Raw genomic sequence first — 20,772 nt, forward strand, 5'->3', positions numbered from 1 at the left:
AAATAATACAAGACATGTGCATTACAAAGTAAAGAATCGGAAATCGTTGAGGGTTTAGTTCTAAAGAGGTCCTAGACCCACATCTTATCGCCATTAGCAAGGTTAGGAAGTTGATTTCTGGCTAATGATCATCACAGGTTCTATAATACAGAACAGAGAGGAGTTTTCTAACCATCATCACCACACACTAACCATCAACACTCAGTAATAGTGTAATATCTTTGGAAAAGCGCAAAAAGATTTCTTGAGTGAAATCACTTTGGAAAGAGGAACAAACAGGTCTCTGGATTCCCAACCTCCCCTCCACCATCCTGCAAAATCCATGCTGGGTTCTGGCATGAGGTCTGGGTTTCAATAGGAGGCACGAGGTATGCCTAACTAAGGTCAAGCTGTGCCCACCACCATTGTCTAGGCTCCCATTTGTCCTGAGGACTATGTGACATCTCTTTCTGGGAGCCACGTTCCTCCTCAAGCTGGTACCAGGCTTCAGCCTTTTCCTTCTCCTGGCATGACATTCCTGAGGTAATTCCAGTGTCTTGTGGTCATTGTCTCAGCAGTCTATGTAGCCAAAGAAAGGGCACAAAGGCGTCTCTTTAAGACACCACACAGTAAGAGTAGTTTTCTATCTCACAATGGAGAGTGGCGGGGTTCAGTGTTGTGTTTTGTTGCTGTTTCATTGCTTATCTTGCATTACTAAGGTACAAACTGTTGGCTATCGACCTAATTCAGGGAGAGCCTGGCTAATCAGTGTCACTACCAACTGTGGATGGCAGCTGCAGACTTCTGAGTGTGGGTAGCCCCCCAAGTGCTGAGAACAGAGTACACTGATTTCCAGAGTGGGCTTTTAAAACCCAGTGCAACGACTCCACACTGCTGTGTCTAACACTCCTTAGCCCTTGTGAGATGAACTTGAAAAATTCAGCAATGTGACCCAAATGTCACTCGATAGCAAGAATAATGGAAGGTCCCTGTCCATGCCCATACCTGAGGTGTGAAGAGAAGGAAGGTGGACTTTGCTGGGCTATAAAGACAGAAAATTGGTTGAGTAAAGTGAGCATCTCAATTAGTTATCTTTGTTCCCAAGACTCCTTCACATGAAGATGCTAAATAACACGAGTGTCACGTATCCACATGGATGCCATAAAAACAGTGCTAATGTAGTGAAATGACTGTTGTTGGCTGGGGTCTCTCTCTCTCTCTCTCTCTCTCTCTCTCTCTCTCTCTCTCTCTCTCTCTCTCTCTCTCTCTCTCTCTGGTCCTACTATATTTTTTAATTACTGTCAATTGCTGGGTTAGCAATATAACCTTAGCTAACCATTTTTCCCCCAATCAAGCAGCAGCTGCTTTAATCCCTCCCAAAGGCATGGGTCTCCTTGGGCTGGTCAATTCGGTAGAGGAACTGTGCAGGCGAGAAGTAGCCGAGATACTCCACTGTGTCTGGGGTGGTATCGTAGTGGTAGTGCCCACCTTCTCCATGATGACTGAAGAAATGTGTGTGCTCCAGTCGTAAATCAAGCCCCTAGGACAGCAGGAAGCCTGTTAGTATGGATTCAAATTATTTTGAATACAGTATATTTAAGAAGGAGAGAAGCCTTTTGTTACTTTTCCTTAGAGGTTTTTTTCCTTTAAGACAGGAACTTACTGTAGTCGAGACTAGCTTTGAACTCCCAGTCTTCCTACTGTATCTTCTGAGTAACAGATCACCTGTAATTAAGCTTTTTGTAGTGCTGGTCCTTGACCCCAAGGTCGCATGCATGCTAGGCAAGGGCTCCGTCACTGAGCCATATCTGCAGCGGACCAGCTTTTACATAAGCAGTGGCGTCCCACTAAGGAAAGCCAAGAGGGTGCGGTCAGTGCAAGCCCTAGGGTGCACAGACCCTCTTTTCCTTTCTCTTCAAGGCAGCAGATACAAGCACCTCCTGCATGTCCTTCCAGGAAGACTTTCACCATTTTTATCCAAACTCTAGCTTTCCACACTGCTCTGCATAGTGCTTACTCAAAACTTAACAATGCAGGGGCTACAGAGACGCCTCGGTACTAACTACTGGGCACGAGCATGGGCTGAATCACCAGAGGACCCACGTGCAGTTCTCAGCACTGACATGGCAGCTCACAGCCATCTGTAACTCCAGTTCCAGGAGATCTGACACCCTCTTCTGGCTTCAGGGGTACCAGGCATACATGTAGTACACAGACATATATGTAGGCAAAACACAGAAAAGAAATACAGCTTAATCCTTTTTTTCTTTACAAACTTACAATGTAGCTTAAAGTTTCTGCCTATGAGAGGTTAAGTGCTTGGGCTTTCTTTGAACCTCTGTGGCACTGTAGCATTAGGACAGCATGAACACCAGACAGGATGGCAAGAGACCTGAATCTTGTGCTTTATTCTTACTATTTATTGTTTTTTTTTTTTTTTTTTTTGAGACTGGGTCTCACTGTGTAGCCCAGGATGGCCTGATCTCACAGAGATCCTACAGAATACTGGAATTAAAGGCCTGTTCTAATACACCCAACTCTTTTTATTGTGTAACAGCACAACTTCTGTGTTGTATAAAAATGCAGCTCTTTTACTTTCTTGAAGGTAAAGTCTGCCCTGCCAAACACGCTGTAGAAAGCCACATATTCCTGAGGTACGGAGAGAAGATAGACTTTGCTGGGCTATAAAGACAGAAAACTGGTTTACTAAAGTGAGCGTCTCAGTTCCTCATCTTTCAGGGCAATGCCCATAACTGACATGGAGGCAATGCCTATAACCTCAGCACTGAAGAGGAAAATGTAGGCAGAAGGATCACAAGTTCAAGGTCATCCTTGGCTACAAAGGGAGTTGGTGGCCTGGATTGGTGTATAAGGTCAAAGGGGAAAAAGCCACGCATGATATCACGTGCCCTTAGACCCAGCACTTGGGGCAGGGGCGCAGAGGGCGCAGGGGGTGCAGGGGCAGAGGCAGGGGCAGAGGCAGAGGCAGGTGGCCTGGTCTACACAGTGAGCTCTGAGATAGTCCATAACACTAAGTCTCAAACCCTGGGACAAATGGACGAGATGCCTATTTAACAAATGAAAGCAGACCTGGCTGCCAGCTTCTAGCATCTCCCAGTCCTTACCTGTTACAAGGTATGGCTGCCAGACCCCTACCCTACCCTCTACCCTGAACTCTCCAGCCCAGGGGCTGGGCTGCCCTTATTCCAGAGGTTCTTTCCTATATAATCCAGCCATTTTGGTTACCCGCTCCCCACACCCCCTTTTTTACCTTTTGCCCTCCTGGCTGCTGCACCTGGTTCCTCTCCCCCACCCCATGTGGCTCAGGGTCACGCCCACTCTGGGCTCTCCCAGAAGTTCCTGCTTCTGGCTATGCTCTAGCATTTATCTACAGTAAACCTTCTCTTCTCCATACACATGGTTTAGCCTCATGCTTAAATAACGAAGGCCCAAATTACCCAATCTAAGACAATACGAGGCTGGCAAGATGGTTCAGCTGACAAAAGTGCTCGCCCCCAAGCCCAACAACTTGACTCTGATCTGTGTTTTCCCAAAGTAGGAGAGAACTGACATGCATGGTGTTCTCTGATCTCCACTCATTTGCTGTAGCATGTGCTACACACACACACACACACACACACACACACACACACACTAAGTAAATAAATAAATATTAAAAGATGAGTATCCAACCAAGCATTTTCCCTGCATATAAAGGAAGATGAAGGACTCACCGGGTCTTTGGAAACAAAAACTGGCAGACAAACCAAAGGCGCCTTCATCTCATAGAAGTTTAGCCATTGATTGACAGCTTCGTCTGAGTTCAGTGAGCAGGAAGAAAACTCTGCTGGCTGCAATAAGAAATTGTTAAACAAGAAAACACTGAAATTAATGAAAATTAAAAATAATGAGAAGGAAACGTTATGATTTCATTGCTGTAAGCTTTACACTTTTCACCGAGTGCACTTTGGTATCAGTCTTACACAACAGTTTTTAAGGACTGGTCAACCAGTCTGTACAGTCTAAGGCTTAGTCCTAATTAACGAAGCGAGGCATTACTGTTTTACTTTCCACAGATATTAAGTCTTCTTGCTATACATGTTCTCCATTTTATGTGTGATTTTAATTTAATTTTTTTGTGACATTGGGAATTGAACCAGGGGACTTGTACACTCTAGGCAAGTACTGTACATCTGTGCCATAGCCCCAGCCCCTCCCCATTCTAAAATATTTTCTCATACAGTTCTGGGGATTACAACCAGGGCCTCCTGCCCTCTAGGTAAGCACTCTACCACTGAGCTACTTGGTTTCCCTTTTCTGATCCCTTCACCCCAATCTTTAGGTTTTCCTCAGAGCTAGGATCGAACCCAGGGCCTTGCTCACTTAGTCAAGGCGCTCCTCTGAGCTCAGGCTCCAGCTCCTCTGTGTTTGCCTGCAACTCACAACTGCTGCCAGGACAGCAAGTGAGAGGGACAGGAATCAGAGAATAAAGGCCTTTTTTGTAATAAGCTTAATCTAGGAGGTGAGAGAACATATTTAGGAACTATAAAAACTGCTGAAGAAATCAGAGTAGAGCCAGGAATTTGGTTCACCAGGTAAAAAGTGCTTGCCATGAAAACATGGTGGCCTGAATTCGATCCTTGAAACTTACAACAGAAGAGAACTAACTTTCTATTGAAAAAAAAGGATTCTGGATGTGTGCATGCGTAGTGGGGGAGGTGCCAATATTGGAGGTCAGAGGGTAGCTCCATAGTGTGTTTTCTCTTTCTACCTTTAAGTGGGATCTGGGCATTAAACTCTTATCTCTAGGCCTCCAGAGCAGGCAACTCTCAGCCTGAGGACAGACTTTTGAAAGTTGTCCTCTTACCCTCACAGGTGTGCTCCTGCGTTCATACCACATACAATAATACAACACAGACATTAGAATGGAAAAATACCCCGCATTTAGGGAAGACAGAGGTGAAGTGAATCGAGGTGTCAGAGCTCTGAAGGCTAGCTAAGGACTTGGCCCTGTGCTGAGGGTGTCTTACCATAACAGTCCTTGCCTCCTGGGTATAAGGCCCTGGCTTCTATCTTATTCTAGAATCATACCCCTAACCTCTGAAAGCAAAACCCAATAACAAGACTCATCATGGTGGGCTGGAGAGCTAGCTCAGTGGTTACCGACTACTCTTCCAGAGGTCCTGAGTTCAATTCCCAGCAACTACAACCATCTGTAATATGATATGATGCCATCTTCTGGTGTGTCTGAATATATGAAATAAATAAATAAATCTTTTAAAAGGGGGGGGAGGTATGGCTCTGTGGTAAAGTGACCATGAAGGCCTGGGTTTGATCACAAACATGGCAAAGGGCAAAGCAGAGAAAATCAATGTAATTGCTATTTAAATTACAATTAAATTGGTCTCACAATGTAACTCTGGCTGGCCTGGAACTCACAGAGACCTGTCTGCATGTCCTGGAATTAAAGACCATGTACCTCCATACCAAACTGCCACTTATATCTTACTGGTTTCTTCTTTTTGTAAGTAGAAAAATACACCTAAAATTCCTATGAAGTTTTAAAAACAATTCTGTAAAAGAAGTCAGAAGTCTTAACTTGTAAATGCACAGGTCTACTGCAACTGACGGTGCAAGCCGCACGGCCAGGCATGCATGTTTACCGGTCATTGCCATTGCTGTGATAAACCACAACCAAAGGCAACTTGGTAGGAAAGGGGTTGTTTTATCGACAGCTTCCAGTCCATCGTGAGGGGCAGCTCAGGCAAGAGCTGCAGCAGGGACCATGGAGGGTGCTCTTGACTGGCTTATTCTCCATGGCCTGCTAGATAGACGTAGCTGTTTTATACCATACTGCTCATGACAACCTGGGTCCTCCCACGTCAATCAGTAATTTAAAAAATTCCCCACAGAGCTGCCCCCAGGCCAGTCTAATGGAGGCAATTCCTAAATTGTGGTTCTCTCTTCCCAGGTGACCAATCTATGTCAAACTGATAAACACCTAACCAGATGTTACAGAACAGAAACAAAGCATCCCATGGGGTGGGGTGGGGGTGCAAATGATTTTTTTTCTTAAAAAAAACAATGTAGGGGCTGGAGAGATGGCTCAGTGGTTAAGAGCACTGACTGCTCTTCCAGAGGTCCTGAGTTTAAATCCCAGCAACCACATGGTAGCTCACAACCATCTGTAATGAGATCTGATGCCCTCTTCTGGTGTGTCTGAAGACAGCTACAGTGTACTCATGTGTAATAAATAAATAAATATTTTTTTAAAATGTATTTATTTTTATGTTTTCATGTTTTTTGTCCATGTATCTGTGTGCACCACGTGCATGCCTAGTGCCCATGGATCTCAGGTTAATGAAAGTTAAGCGACACTGGAGGGAACTGAACCCAGGTCCTCTGAAAGAACAGTGAGTACTCTTAATCACTGAGTCATTTCCCTGCTGGGGGGATGATTTTTCAAAAGGAGTGGGAGCCAAAGGGAAAATTGGACACACACATGCACAGGGATGGGTGAAGGCAGACTCTGAATGAAAAAGATAGAATGTCAGCTAAAATGTACAGAAAGTGTACAAGAACACAGGGGAAATTTTCTGACACTGGGGTTGGTAATGGTTTATTGGGCCACATGGAAAGTAAAACCTTGCACCACGAATGGCGGTGTATCTCTGTAATGCCAGCACTTAGCAGGCTGAGGCGGAAGGCTTGGCAATCCGAAGGCAATGCAGACGGTGCAGTAAGTTTGAGTCTAGCCTGCGTTGAGTCTAGCTAGCTACTGTGTCTGTGCAGGCGGCAGTCTGTCTGTGTGTGCATACAGCAGACGCAGCGCTTACCATGATGTGGGCTTTCACTTTCCCCTTCTGCACAAGGAAGGTGCCTCCCATGCCCACGGGCTTGTCACCATAGTGCTTCTCCAGAGTCTGCCTCATGCAGCTCACAAAGTTATGTTCTCCTGTTCTTTTCTTGGCTCGTACTTCAATGACCTGCAGAGGGGAATGGTGCACACGACTGCATAGACCATGCGACTATGTAGATAACAGCCCAAACGGACCACTGCAAAATCACTGCCACCAGCAAAGAGTGGAGTCGAAGTGCCTCGTTCCTGTGAGTCTTAATTAAATCTCTCTCTCTCTCTCTCTCTCTCTCTCTCTCTCTCTCTCTCTCTCTCACACACACACACACACACACACACACACACACACACACACACACCACTATATGTAACCCCAACAATCTTATTCATGTGTCCTGGACTGAGTCCTATTCTGAACTCTGGAGACCAAGGTGGTTCAGAAAGTTTGAGGGTTACCAGGCTTAAAGAGATTCACCTATGGTAATAGGGGTGAAGACACGGTTACAAGGTCTTACTTCCTGTGAAATTCTGTATGAGTGAGCTTCCCTATGTTCTTGGGCATTTTTACACCTCTATCTCATTTCTCAAGGCTCTCTCCTTTCAAGATCTCAGTCTCCACAGGATAAGACAGAGATCAAGCAGGAGGCATTCTCCCTGTCGGTTTCTTGTTTTTGTCACCAACACTTCTAGCTCAATGCAGGTTATTCTGACAAATGCCTAGTTACCTCCCGTAAGTAGGTGTAATCTTACTGCTTTACACAAGTGATAAATATCCTAGATTTGTGTCTTGTTGCCTTTTACTCAGGAAAGTAGAACAACAGACGCTCTGTTTACTAAGTAAATATTCTTAAAATATTCTTAACTTTGGGTTTAAAAAAAGACCTTGTCTTGCCCTGTTTTATTCTGAATCTTTTTTTTTTTTTAACTAAGTAGGTCATATAAAAACTTTGGCATTGGCCCATCTGATTTTCCTGGGAGAACTATACTGGGGACAATAAAAGCTCATATTTAGTTATGAGGGAAGATGTAAGGAATGCTATGTTCTTATGGGCATAATCACCTTGCCAGGTTGGCCCTCACTGGCAAAAAGGTTAGCCAGTAATGCACATCCGAAGTCAGGATACTTTTGGCTGTATTTCTCCAGCAGGCACTTTCCATCTGCAGGGTTTGCACGGGCAAAGTAACTTCCATTCACAGGTTGGTGGTGTTCACTTGCTGTTTGAACTATTGGCATGAACTGGAAAGAAAAAACAATGCCAGTGCATTAATTAACAATTTTTTTCTCTCACACATTAGGAGAGTTTATCCCAGGTCTTTTCCACTATATTTACACATAGTGAATTCACAGCAGTCTGTTTGTGCAGCCGGCAGTCTGTCTGTGCAGGCAGCAGTCTGTCTGTGCAGCGGGCAGTCAGTCTGTGCAGGCAGCAGTCTGTCTGTGCAGCAGGCAGTCAGTCTGTGCAGCAGTCAGTCTGTGCAGCTGGCAGTCAGTCTGTGCAGGTGGCAGTCTGTCTGGGCAGCCGGCAGTCTGTCTGTGCAGGCAGCAGTCTGTCTGTGCAGCGGGCAGTCAGTCTGTGCAGGTGGCAGTCTGTCTGTGCAGCAGGCAGTCAGTCTGTGCAGCTGGCAGTCAGTCTGTGCAGGTGGCAGTCTGTCTGGGCAGCCGGCAGTCTGTCTGTGCAGGCAGCATTGTCGTGGTACTGGAGATTGCATCTGGGCCTTTGTTCCTGCTAGGACAAGGCTTACCACTGGCTTACATTCCCTGCCACATTCAAATTGTACTCAGACAACAACGTGACCACTCCCTGGTGCCACTTCAACAACAGAGTAACCTGTCTTCGGGATGTCATGGTTCACAGGAAGGGGCTCTGCTCCCTGGCTGTCTGCTTCCCAGCTGCAGTAAGGTAAGCAGCTGTGTCCCACCATGTCTTCCTCACTGTGCTATCTCCCAAAGGGTCCACAACCCCTGGGAAGCCAACCTCGGATGGAAACTCCTGAAACCATGAACAAGAGTGTCTCCTTTCAATGTCTGTCGCTGTTCTTTTGCCACAGCTGTGGACATTCAACGCAAACTTTCCTTTCACCCTTTAGTCTTTTTATTTATTTTATGTATATGACTATACCGTCGCTGTCTTCAGACACAACAGAAGAGGGTGTCAGATCCCTTTTGAATGGTGGTGAGCCACCTGTGGTTGTAGGGAACTGAACTCAGGACCTCTGGAAGAGCAGTCAGTGCTCTTAACCCCTGAGGTATCGCTCTAGCCCAACACAAATGTTTTGTAAAACGCTTTTCTAATTTTCTTTTGGATTCATTTATTTTACATGTGTAAGTGCTTTGTCTACACGTATGTGTGGGGCACCTGGTCCTCTCAGAGGCTAGAAGGCGGCATTAGATCCTGGGACTGGAGTTATAGACAGCTATGAGCTCTGTATGGGTGCTGGGAACTGAACCTGGGACTTCAAAAGAGCAGTCACTTAACGTCTGAACCACCTTTGTCCCACTTCTATAAAACGTTTACAGTGTCTCTTTTTTGGAGACAGCAATAAGTTGCTGTGAAGACTATCTGGCATGGAACTCACAAATTTAGATATAATCCTCTTGCCTGAACTCTGGGATTACTGTGTCTACCATGCTACCTGACTAAATGTCCATCCATCCATTCATTCATTCATTCATTCATTAGAAGAGGCTCTCATTCTATGGTCCTGGCTGGCTGTGTAGATCAGGCTGACCTTAGACTTACAGTATTCCTTTTCAGCCTATCAAATGTTAAGATTACAGGTATGAACCATCATGCATGGCTCAAAATGTCTAATTGTAGGTTTTAACTTTTTTCCATCTTGCACACTGGGGAAATTCTATCACTGCTTCTGTTGTGTAACTTCTGAACAATGAATGCCTATCTGAAGTTATAAGAGAATGGCAGTCCTGCCTCATCATCATGAGATCTAGAGTGGCGTCTTACTATCATGTGGCGTATGTAGTACACACTATGTTTAGTATGACCGGAACAAGGCACATTATAACACATCGCATATAGCATGTATGACTGGCACTAGTACTAGCCATTTACTTTTGTAAGCAGCCATTGGTTCACTCTGATGGTTATGTTTTTGTTGTTGATTTTGTTTTTCAAGATAGGTTTTCTCTGTTTAACATCCCAGGCTGGCCTTGAACTTATAGAAATCTATTTGCCTCTGCCTCCTGAATTCAGGGATTATAAGCATGCATCACCGTGCCTGGCTACTATCTGGTTTTTATCATAGAGCTCTCCCCATTGTTCCTCTTTGAATCCAAAGCTGCTTTATATCTCAGCAAGGATTTATAGATTATAGAGAAGTGAGGGATCCTATACTGTAAGAAAAACCATGAGCCAGGGTGTAGCTCATGCCTTTGATCCCAGCACTTGGGCGGCAGAGGCAGGTGGAGCCCCGGAAATCTGAGACCAACCTGGTCAACAGAGTGGGTTCCAGGGCAGCCAGGGCTACACAGAGAAAACCTGTCTCAAAAAAAAAAAAAAACAAAAAAAAATCACAAGGTCTGCAGTGGACATGGCAATCCAGAACTAAATAGGCAGAGAAGGACAACTGTAATGAGGCCAGCCTAGATTACATATTACATAGCCAGATTCTGCTTCAAGAAACAAGGGCACAAACAAACAAACAAAAAAAAAGAAACAAGGGCACATATAAGACACATATATAACACACACACACATACACACATAACACACACATATAACACACACACAATGCACTACACCAAATTCACACATACATAATATACACAATACACATAGACACAACACACATACACATAACACACGCACAATATACCCATAACACATACAATATACCAGACATAATACATGTACACATCATATACACACACATAATATACACACACATAATATATAAACACTATACACATAGACACAGAATCCACCCAGTACACACATAACACACATTACACACTATACACATAACAAATAGTATACACATAAATGATACATATAATACATACATAACACACTATACATACTATATACATACATAACACATACTACACAATACAATACACACATCATACACAATACATGCATTATACATAATACATATACACATAATACATATTACGCATTATTATATACACACACAGTACACACACAACACATACATGCATAATACACACACATAATACATAATACATGCTACATACATAATATATATGTCACACATACATAATATATACACTACACATACATAATATACATACTACATACATGTAAAATACATACACACTACACAAATACATAATACATACATACTACACACACATACATAATATACACACTACACACATACATACATATATACATATACACACCACACACACACACACACACACACACACACACACACCTACCTTTTGGGTTTCACCTATTCTCTAAACACTCTGAAAGTAAAACAGATACTTTATTAGCACTGGTCTAGCTAGAGTGTCCACTTGGGCCCAAATATAAAGAGACATTGACAACGTACAATTCACTCATAAAGAAGGTGGTTTTTGATTTTTGTTTTCCCTCTGAGACAGGTTCTCCCACTGTAACCAAGATTGACTCGGAACTCACTATGTGGCCTATGATGACCTCGAACTTGCACAATCCTCCTGCCTCAGCCTCCTAAGTGCTAGATCCACATGTAGGAGCCACCACTCCAGCTAGAAGTAGATTTTTGACAGGCCAGTAAAAGGGCCATGAATAGCTCAACCGTCAAATGAACAAAAGGAAATAATTGTATACGCATACTGACCTCAGAATTGAACCCGAGCGTATGAAAGGGACCTGCCCCCGCTCCAAGGATAAACGCTCCCGGCAGCTTTATTTCTTTGGCAATTTCATTCAGGTCATAAACCTGTAAAAAGGGAAAACTATTCAAGCAGTATCATATAGATTTTCTGATTTATTTTTTACAACAGACTACTGGCTTTCTCACCTCCAACACTCACTGGTGTGAGTCAACCCAGTTTCTACATACATACTACACACCACACGCACACACGCGCGCGTGCGCGCACACACACACACACACTCACACATTCCCTATGAATACAAAGACTAAAAACATACTTACCTTTTTTTTGTTTACAAGAGGCAGTAAGTAAGGCACACCTCCGACTTCTGCAATTCTAGTTTGCCCACAGATGCCTAAAAGACACAAGCTATCTTAAAGCAGGCAAACATGTCACTCACGTACAACATTCCAGGAGACACTAATTTATTAGGGACACGTGTGAGAGACTCTCAGTTGGAACTAGCAGAGATGACAACTGGTCCCTGCTCGGTTCTGCTTTCACTGCCACCAACAGCATCACTCCTGAGCATGGCCCCCAGTGGCCTACATACCAACAGCTGACTTCTAAGAGGGCGAGACCAGCTTTTGGGTAGTGTCTAGAATTCATTTGCCTAATCCCTTAAGAACCCCCCCCCCCGAGGTGGCATTTTCATTTAAAAAATTATCTTTTTTGGCATAAGTTTTATTTTTTTTATTTTATTTTTTTATAATTCTTTTTTTTTTTTTTTTTGGAGCTGAGGACCGAACCCAGGGCCTTGCGCTTGCTTGGCAAGTGCTCTACCCCTTAGCTAAATCCCCAACCCCATAAGTTTTATTTTTAAGATTTTGTTTATTTTATTTATTTGTTTCCATTTTATAGGCATTGGTGTTTTGCCTGCATGTATGTCTGTGTGTAAGTTTCAGGTCTTGGAGTTATAGACGGTTGTGAACTGCCGTGTGGGTGCTAAGATCTGAACCTGGGTCCTATGGAAGAACCATAAGTGCCCTCGACTGGTAAGCCATCTCTCCAGCCACATATTTTTAAATTTTATAACATTTTACTTTGGTAGAATATTGTTCTTTAGGCCCATGCTGAGAAAATTTTTATAAGTTTATACAAGTACGCTTATAAAAATAAGTTTATACAAAAACAACAAGTAATGATGGATAGCCTTTGGAGACTAGCAAGTTTCTATGTGTGCGTGTCTGGGGTTGTGCTGGTATTTTGTTGTTTGTTTTGTGCTAGGGGTTGAACTCAGGGTTAATAACATACCGTACTACTCAGCCATCGTTCTCCCAACCTGTTATCTACTTAACATTTTAAAATCAATGTTAAACTCTTAAAACTAAATTTAAACTAAGTAAATTAAACTTTATACTGTACTTTACTTACATTTTAATTGATTGATTTATTGTATATGTATATGTATATGCATATATACATACATATATACATATATATATATGTCTTGTGTGTATGGTATATTCAAATGTGATTCTGTGCATACACTGCACATGTATACCACAAGTAGAAGTCAGAGCAAGGTACTGGGTGACCTGCTCCATCACTCTCCACCGTATTCCTTGAGGGTCTTTCTCTGAACTTGAAGTGAGCCCCAGCAATCTTCTACGTCTGCCTGAGTACTGGGGTTACAGACAAACATGGCTATATCCTGGTTTTTATGTGAGTGTTGGGATCTGAACTCAAGTCTTGCTTAAGCAGCAAGAGCTGTTACCTACCAAGCCATCGCTTCAGCCTTTCTACTTATATTTTTCTTTATTACATTTATTTATTTTATATCTATATGGTGGTAGGGGGTATATGTGTGGGGGTCAGAAAACAACCTGTGGGAGTCCTCCCCTTCCGCCATGTGGATTCTGGGGATTGAACTCGGTCCACACCAGATGTGACAGCCAGGGCCTTTCCCCAGGGACCCATCTTGCCAGCCCCGTTACTTACATTTTTAGTATTAGAACAAGCAGTGAGGCAGTTTGGGAGAAGGCACTTTTTATACATTTTTTTTTCCGGATTTGAGGACCAAACCCAGGGCCTTGCTCTACCACTGAGCTAAATCCCCAACCCCAAGAAGGCTTTTTTTTTTTTTTTTTTTTCTTTTTTGATTTTTTTTTTATTTTTATTAACTTGAGTATTTTTTGTACATTTGGCAAACATCCCTTCCTCCCCCCCAAGAAGGCGCTTTTTTTAAAGCGGAGTAGAAACTCATCTTTTACTGAGAAGTTTTTCAAGGTAGTGGAGTACACTTAATCACCCTGCTGTTATGCAGAGGAGAGATGTAAAAAAGTCTTACAAATGCCTTTTGTGTTTGGGGAGGAGCTTGGGAGGCACAGAAATTATCCACAGGTTGTGCATTGAGTGACCAGATGCTGGTGGCTGGAGAATTTACTACAGCACCCATAGCTGTCCAGGGACTAGGGATGAAGGAAGCCCTGGGTAGAGAAGCCCTGCACACAACGACACATTCTAGAGATCTAGGTATGGCAGAGGTTTCAAAGGTGCTGGGTCCTGGTTAAAAGTACAAGCCTGGATGGAAAAACCTGGAAAGACTCTACAAAGTAGATGGAGGCGAGGGGAAAAGATCATGCAAAACATTATAAAGTGTCCTCTAGATAGAGAGGCAGCTTGAGAAACAGGGAAGAAAGAATGAAAACCAGAAACCACAGAGGATTACAAGGGGAAGAAAAAAAGAGGTGATGTTAGTTTGTTCAGTCACAAGGCTAAACTGTAGCTGGAGAGATGGCTCAGCAGTCAAGAGCACTGGCTTGCTCTTCCAGAAGAGCTGGTTTCAGTTCCCAGCACCCACAACCATCTAACTCCAGATGGATCAGATGTCTGCTTCTGGCCTCTACTGACACCAAGCATGCCCCAGGTGCACAGTCAGACATACATACAAAGTGCCCAGTACACATAACATAAATGTTTCCAAAATGGTTTCTAATAGTTGCAAGGTGTTGAGAGACTACAGTCAAAGATGGTTTAACCTAGAGGACTCCCACAACACTCAACTGAACTTAACTATTTAATGTATCTAAGGCCCTGGGACATTAATGAATAGACACTAGGCCTGGTGGGAAGAAATTCCAAGCAGATTACTTTGTAACCAGCTATGCCAAGTAACATAAAAGAAACAGCAAATGCACTGTGCTCTAATTCCTCATGGCCACAGGGCACGGGCGTAACGGAGGAGGTTATACTTTTGAAACAGGTCTGCACTTGGTTTTCATTATGACTCACTCCGAGGTTATGTGGTCTCTCTCAAGCTCCAGTTTCTCACCAGTAAGCTGGAGCTAGGGCCTTGGCATGCTGCTGCCACATACATTTGACCCAGGTGTCTGTCACCTGAGGCTGTTTTACTCAACCAATACTCATTTCCTTCCCTTATTACTTCAAACTTGCCAAATTTCTGAAGGTGTCTAAGCATTTAATAGGTGAATTAAATATAAGGCCTAAAAAGCTTACTTAATTTTAAATCATGTATGTGATGTGTGTATGCATGGGGCTATGTGCTCAGAGGCTAGAGGGGGTCTTGGATCTTCTGGAGCTGGGGTTACAGGGCAGCTGTGAACCACTTGATGTGGGCACTAGGACTAAACTTGGGTCCCCTAAAAGAGCAACATGTTGTGGTTTGCTCTGGAGTTATCTGTATTTTGATGCTAATTCCACTGCCCCAAGGACAGCTGCGTAGTCACTACTCAGAACTCAGGTGTCTTCACCAGAACCACCTCCCCATTGAATTTGTAAAGTACAGGTGAGGGGCAGGTACAGGATAGAAGGAGGTCTGTCATTGGAGGAGAAGGAAGGATGGGCGGGAGAGATGGTTGAAGGAAGAGGAGGAGACTAGAAGAGAAAAAGACAGGACAGAGGAGAAAAGAGAGAGGGGAGAGGAGGAACTAGGAGAGAGAGGAAAAGACAGGAGAGAGGAGAGGGTGAGAAGCCATGGCAGCTGATGTTAAGATTCCGCTCTGTGTATTTACAGGTTGTTATTAATGTTCCTAAGGGATGGATGGTACTGGGCTTTGTATGTTTAGGTAGGCAATTATATCTTACCAATTGGGTCAAAGACTATCGTGTTGTGTGTTTTTAAATATGTAGATTTAAGTATAATGGAGTGTTGGGTGACTGGTCTGGGCCGCCGCAGAGTTGGGATGTGTTTGCGACAAGATATCTAGCAGATATCTTGGGACACTGTGGGCGAACCTAACAGGTAAAAGACAACAATACTTTTTTAATTTTTTTATATTTTTACAATAACAGCCACAAATGCTTTTAACTACTGAATCACCTCGCCAATCCCCAAAATATAGGCCTCTTAAGATATTTTGTGAGCTTGAGTACACTCCTTTTAAGGTTTATTTGTTTATCTTTTTTATGTATATTCATACACTGAGCTGTCTTCAGACAACCCAATAGAGGGCATCAGATCCCATTACAGATGGTTGGGAGCCATCATGTGGCTGCTGGGAATTGAACTCAGGACCTCTGGAAGAGCAGTCAGTCTCTTAACCGCTGAGCCATGTCTTCAGCCTGAGTAAACTCATAAAACCAAAACATAAAGGTAGTTTTTACAAGTCACTTCAGGAACTAAAAGCAAAATTCTTGTCCTATTAAAACTTAGCCTACTGAGTATGCCGTATAATCAAAGCATTGTGGGTAATAAGCCCACCTGAAACACAGTTTCTCCCCACACGGGCCCACAATAAATCTGACCCAAAGAAACTGGGCAAAATTGAGCCTGAAAGTTATAATAGCAACCTTTATTCACAGAGGAAAATAATAGTGGCTTCCAAAAACGTGTATGACTGAAAACCAAAACTTTTTTTAAAAAACAAACAAAAAAAAATTACGTACCTTTTACAGGAAAGGTAAATGGCTCCTTTGTTAAATCTGGGCAGTCGACCACAGAGACCTGGACATGAGCAAAGTTGTCCTTTAGCCCCTTCTGCAAAACTAGTAAAAGACACACAAGAAGATATTTAACATTAGGTTAAAAAAGTTGGCCACCATATACTAAATCTTTCTTCAAAATTTCTGTTACATTCACAACCCTTAACTTACATTCTAAAACAGAGAGTGGGACCCAGGACTTAAGTGGACTTAGTCTACCACTGACCTGCACCACCAACCCAAGAATGCTGCTTTTCTTTTAAATGTTTTTTTTAATTTCTTGCAAGCTTTTTAAGTTTACTTTTTATTTAACATGTGAGTGCTCTGAGTGCACCTGCACACCCAAAGTGGACATCAGGTCACATTACAGATGGTTGTGAGCCACCATGTGGGTGGGAGAATTGAACTCAGGACCTCTGGAAGAGCAGCCAGTGCTCTTAACCACTGAAAAATAATAAAGCCCTGAAATAATCTTACTGATGAATAAAATTGGACTTTGACATGCTCAGAAGATATAATGCACTCTATGACATAAATACCCATAATTACTAACTTTGGTGTGCTGATTTGAAGAAAAATGGCCCTCATATTTGAAAGCATAGTCACCAGGGAGTAGAACTGTAGAACAGGGATTAGAAGGTGTTGCCTTATTGAAGATGTATGTCACTGGGAGTGGGCTTTAAGGTCTGTCTCTCTCTCTCTCTCTCTCTCTCTCTCTCTCTCTCTCTCTCTCTCTCTCTCTCTCTCTCTGCCACCTGCCTGTGCAGCATCTGGATGTAAAAGTCTTGGCCCCTGCGCCACACTTATCTCCTTCCCTCTATGACGGTCACGGACGAACCATCTAAAACTGTAGGCAAGCCCCAGTTAAATGCCTTCTCTTATAGGAGCTGCCTTGGTATTTCACCAAGCCTTTATTTATAGTGTGAGCGACAGACAGACAGACACACGCACACACACACAGCTTAATGCATGCCACGCTGCACATGGAGGTTAGAAGACAACCGGTGGGTGTTGGTTCTCTTCCTTCACTATGCTGGCCTTCGCGATGGAACTCTGGCAGTCATGCTTGCACTGCAAGCACATTCACCCACCGAGCTATCTCTCCAGCCCCATGAGGACTATATTTTTAGGATCAAAAAGAATAGGAAGCAAGCAATTTAAAAAACAGCAAAAAGCAGGGCTAAAGAGATGGCTCTGTGGTTAAAAGCATTGGCTTCTTTTCCAGAGGAGCCAGGTTCAATCCCCAGCACCCATATGAAGGCTGATAACTCTGTAACTCTAGTTCCTAATGGCCCAGCATCCTCTGGTCCTTGCAAGCATGGGGCATGCATATGATACATAGCCAGGCATGCTGGGGAAAAGCTAAAAAGCAAGTGCATGTCTGATGCAGTCTCTTTGCAAACGCATGTTAACTCTCAGGCAGCATACTATGAAAAGGGATGGTTCTAGAGACTAAGTCACAGAATGGAGCCTAAGACCTCACAGCTTTGAATGTGGACCTTCTGGGCTTCATTTGGTGCATTCGTCCATCTTTTTTCTTCTCTAGTTTATGCCGGGGGACCTTCCTTATACTCTTGTTTGAACAAGACAGGCAGCCAGGGCTACACAGAGAAACCTCGTCTCAAAACAAAAAAAACAAAAAGCCAAACCAAAACCAAAAACCAAACAAACAAAAGAGAATCCACACAGAGAAATTTACGTAAGTGAACTGACAATCAGTGAATCAATATGCAAAGTACATTTGAGTCTATGATCAATACTCAAGAATAGACTAAATATTTTATCGTTATTATTTATCTATTTTTAATGTGTATGAGTGTTCTGGCCACAGGAATTTCTGTGCACCACCTATGTGTCTGGTGCTGAAGGAGGCCAGAAGAGGGCACCGAATCATCTAGAACTCACAATTACAGACAATTGTAGGCCACCATGCGAGTTCTGGGGACAGAATCAGGCCATCTGAGTTAGCCGGTACTCTTAACCACTGACCCATCGCTCCAGCCCCAGCAGACTGCATTTAAAGAATATTATTATTGTCAATATTGTACAACTCTCTGCGTTCCTCTGCTAATTTTCATTGCATAAAGGTAGTAGCAACAAGATCACTATAAATGGTGGTTACTCCTGGGAGAATTACTTCTTTCACTATAAATAATGATGTGGTGGGTGCTCCTGGGGGATAACATATCACTATAAAATCACTATAAATAGTGATGTGATGGGTACTCCTGGGGGAATAAGTGGAGAAGGAGCCAATACTAGCATTGGGAATAAAATGAATTTTGAATTTATCTATAATATCTTAATAAATGTATAACTCCATGTATATGTATCGGTATGCAGAAAGAAAGGACTGGCTTTTTTAATTAATTAATTTATTCACCTTGCATTCTAACTGCAGCCCCCCTTCCCCCCATCCCCCCATCTTAAGCTCCCCACTCCTCCCCCTCCCATTCTCTTCTGAGAAGGGGTCTCGCCCTCCCCCAACATATCAGTCACTGCAGGACTAGGCACATCCTCTCTCACAGGGGCCAGGCAAGGCAGCCCAACCAGGGGAATGGGATCTACAGGCAGGCAGCAAACTGAGGGACAGCGGGCAGCCCCAACTGTAGGTGTTGGAGGACCCAGTGAAGGCTGAGTTGCACATCTGCTACATCTGTGTAGGGTTGGGATGGGGGACTGGCTTTTAAGGTGCAGTTTCGTGTGATGCTAAGGATCTTGAATTAAACTCCTATTTTGTTACAATCAAGTCAGGGTAATAATTGTAATGTTTATAAACAGCATAGCCTAACAACTTAAACGGTTTGGGTTTTCCGTTTTTGAGACATAGAAATTTGGATTTTTTAAAAAAATAAAAATAATATTTGAACAGATACTGAAGCAGAAATTCCTGTATCAAAAGTACTTTTTTAATAAGATATAGAGAGGTAATTAGCTACATATATGCTTCAGGGATCTTTTGGGTTTGTTTCCTGGAACGGTATTTAAATATCCAAGGCTAGCCAGGCCTAGTGGCACAGACCTTTAATTCCAATACTCAGGAGGAAGAGGCAGGAGGATCTCTGTGAGTTTGAGGCCAGCCTGGTCTACAGAGTGAGTTCCAGGACAGCCAGGGCTACACAGAGAGACACTGTCTCAGAAAAACCAAACCAAACCAAGCCAACCAAACAACCAAAAAACCAACCACCCAAAGCTAACATCATGTTTACCTTCTGCGAGCTCCTCCAGACTTGGCACGTGGAAAGAAAACTCAGTGCAAGCCATTCTCTCTCCTCTGAGCAACTCAGACACAGCAGCTGTTGACTGACTTCCACCAGAGTTCACAGGGCACCAGCGTGAAAAGTCCCTGCTCTGGAAATGAATGGTAGAGTTTAGTTACTTGATGAAGGCAAAGGCCGTCCGGGTTCCCTATCCTCCGGGTTCACTTACATAAGGAGGGCAAAGTGCCCCAAGGCTCCACTCAGAGCTCAAGGGACTTCCTGTCCATTCCATGTGAGCAGGAGCTGAGGGACCTCTGCCCTACTGTTCTTTCCCTCTTCCTCCTGATCTATCTTTTGTATTCCCTCCCTCCCTCCCTCCTTTTCCTTCTTCCTTCTTGGCAGTGTCGTATGGGGAACCCAGGGCCTCAGCTACATCCCAGCCCAGTTCTGACACGTGAATCTGTTCTTTATACTTTTTTCCTCTCATTTCTATTTGTTTGGTACTGGGATTGAGCCAGGAGCTCGAGTAAGCCAGGCGAGCACTTCTCATAGAGTGCTGCACTTAGCCTAAACCTGAGCTTTTCTAACAGACGGTCAGAGAACATGGTCTTGAAACAAAAGATGTGGACTAAGAATTACAAATAATTAATTGGTTTTACCAATGTGTGCATATGTGTATCTGTATATACAGTCCACATAGTCCATAGTATTACATATGATAGATCACTTGGTTGTTCCTCTATATATTGATATTTAAGCTAAAAGTTAATAGTCTTAGGAGTTATTAAGTTGTTTCTAATATTACATTTATTTGTGTGTGTGTCCTTGGGCACGTGCCATAGCATACCTGTAAGGTCAGAGGACAACTTGTAGGAGTTGGTTCTCTCTTCCACCATGTGGAGGCCAGAGACTGAAGTCAGTCAGGCTTATTGGTAAGTACCCTCACCCACTGAGTGATCATGCTGGCCTGGCTACACATATTATTTTTAAACGGAGTACAAATT

General features: G+C 43.3%; 1 protein-coding gene across 1 annotated transcript; it reads right to left on the reverse strand.

Moving 5' to 3' along the window:
* Positions 1-1,266: 1,266 nt before the first annotated feature.
* On the reverse strand, positions 1,267-19,938 carry C8H11orf54 (chromosome 8 C11orf54 homolog). Its single transcript, XM_032909867.1, has 8 exons — positions 19,778-19,938; positions 16,533-16,631; positions 11,966-12,039; positions 11,645-11,746; positions 7,896-8,072; positions 6,816-6,965; positions 3,714-3,830; positions 1,267-1,519 (listed from the first exon to the last, which is right to left on the reverse strand). The coding sequence occupies exons 1-8, from the start codon at positions 19,830-19,832 to the stop codon at positions 1,346-1,348; spliced, it is 948 nt and encodes a 315-aa protein (XP_032765758.1). The 5' UTR covers positions 19,833-19,938; the 3' UTR covers positions 1,267-1,345.
* Positions 19,939-20,772: the final 834 nt, after the last annotated feature.

The sequence above is a fragment of the Rattus rattus genome, chromosome 8 (assembly GCF_011064425.1).
Source record: "Rattus rattus isolate New Zealand chromosome 8, Rrattus_CSIRO_v1, whole genome shotgun sequence".
NCBI lineage: Eukaryota > Metazoa > Chordata > Mammalia > Rodentia > Muridae > Rattus > Rattus rattus.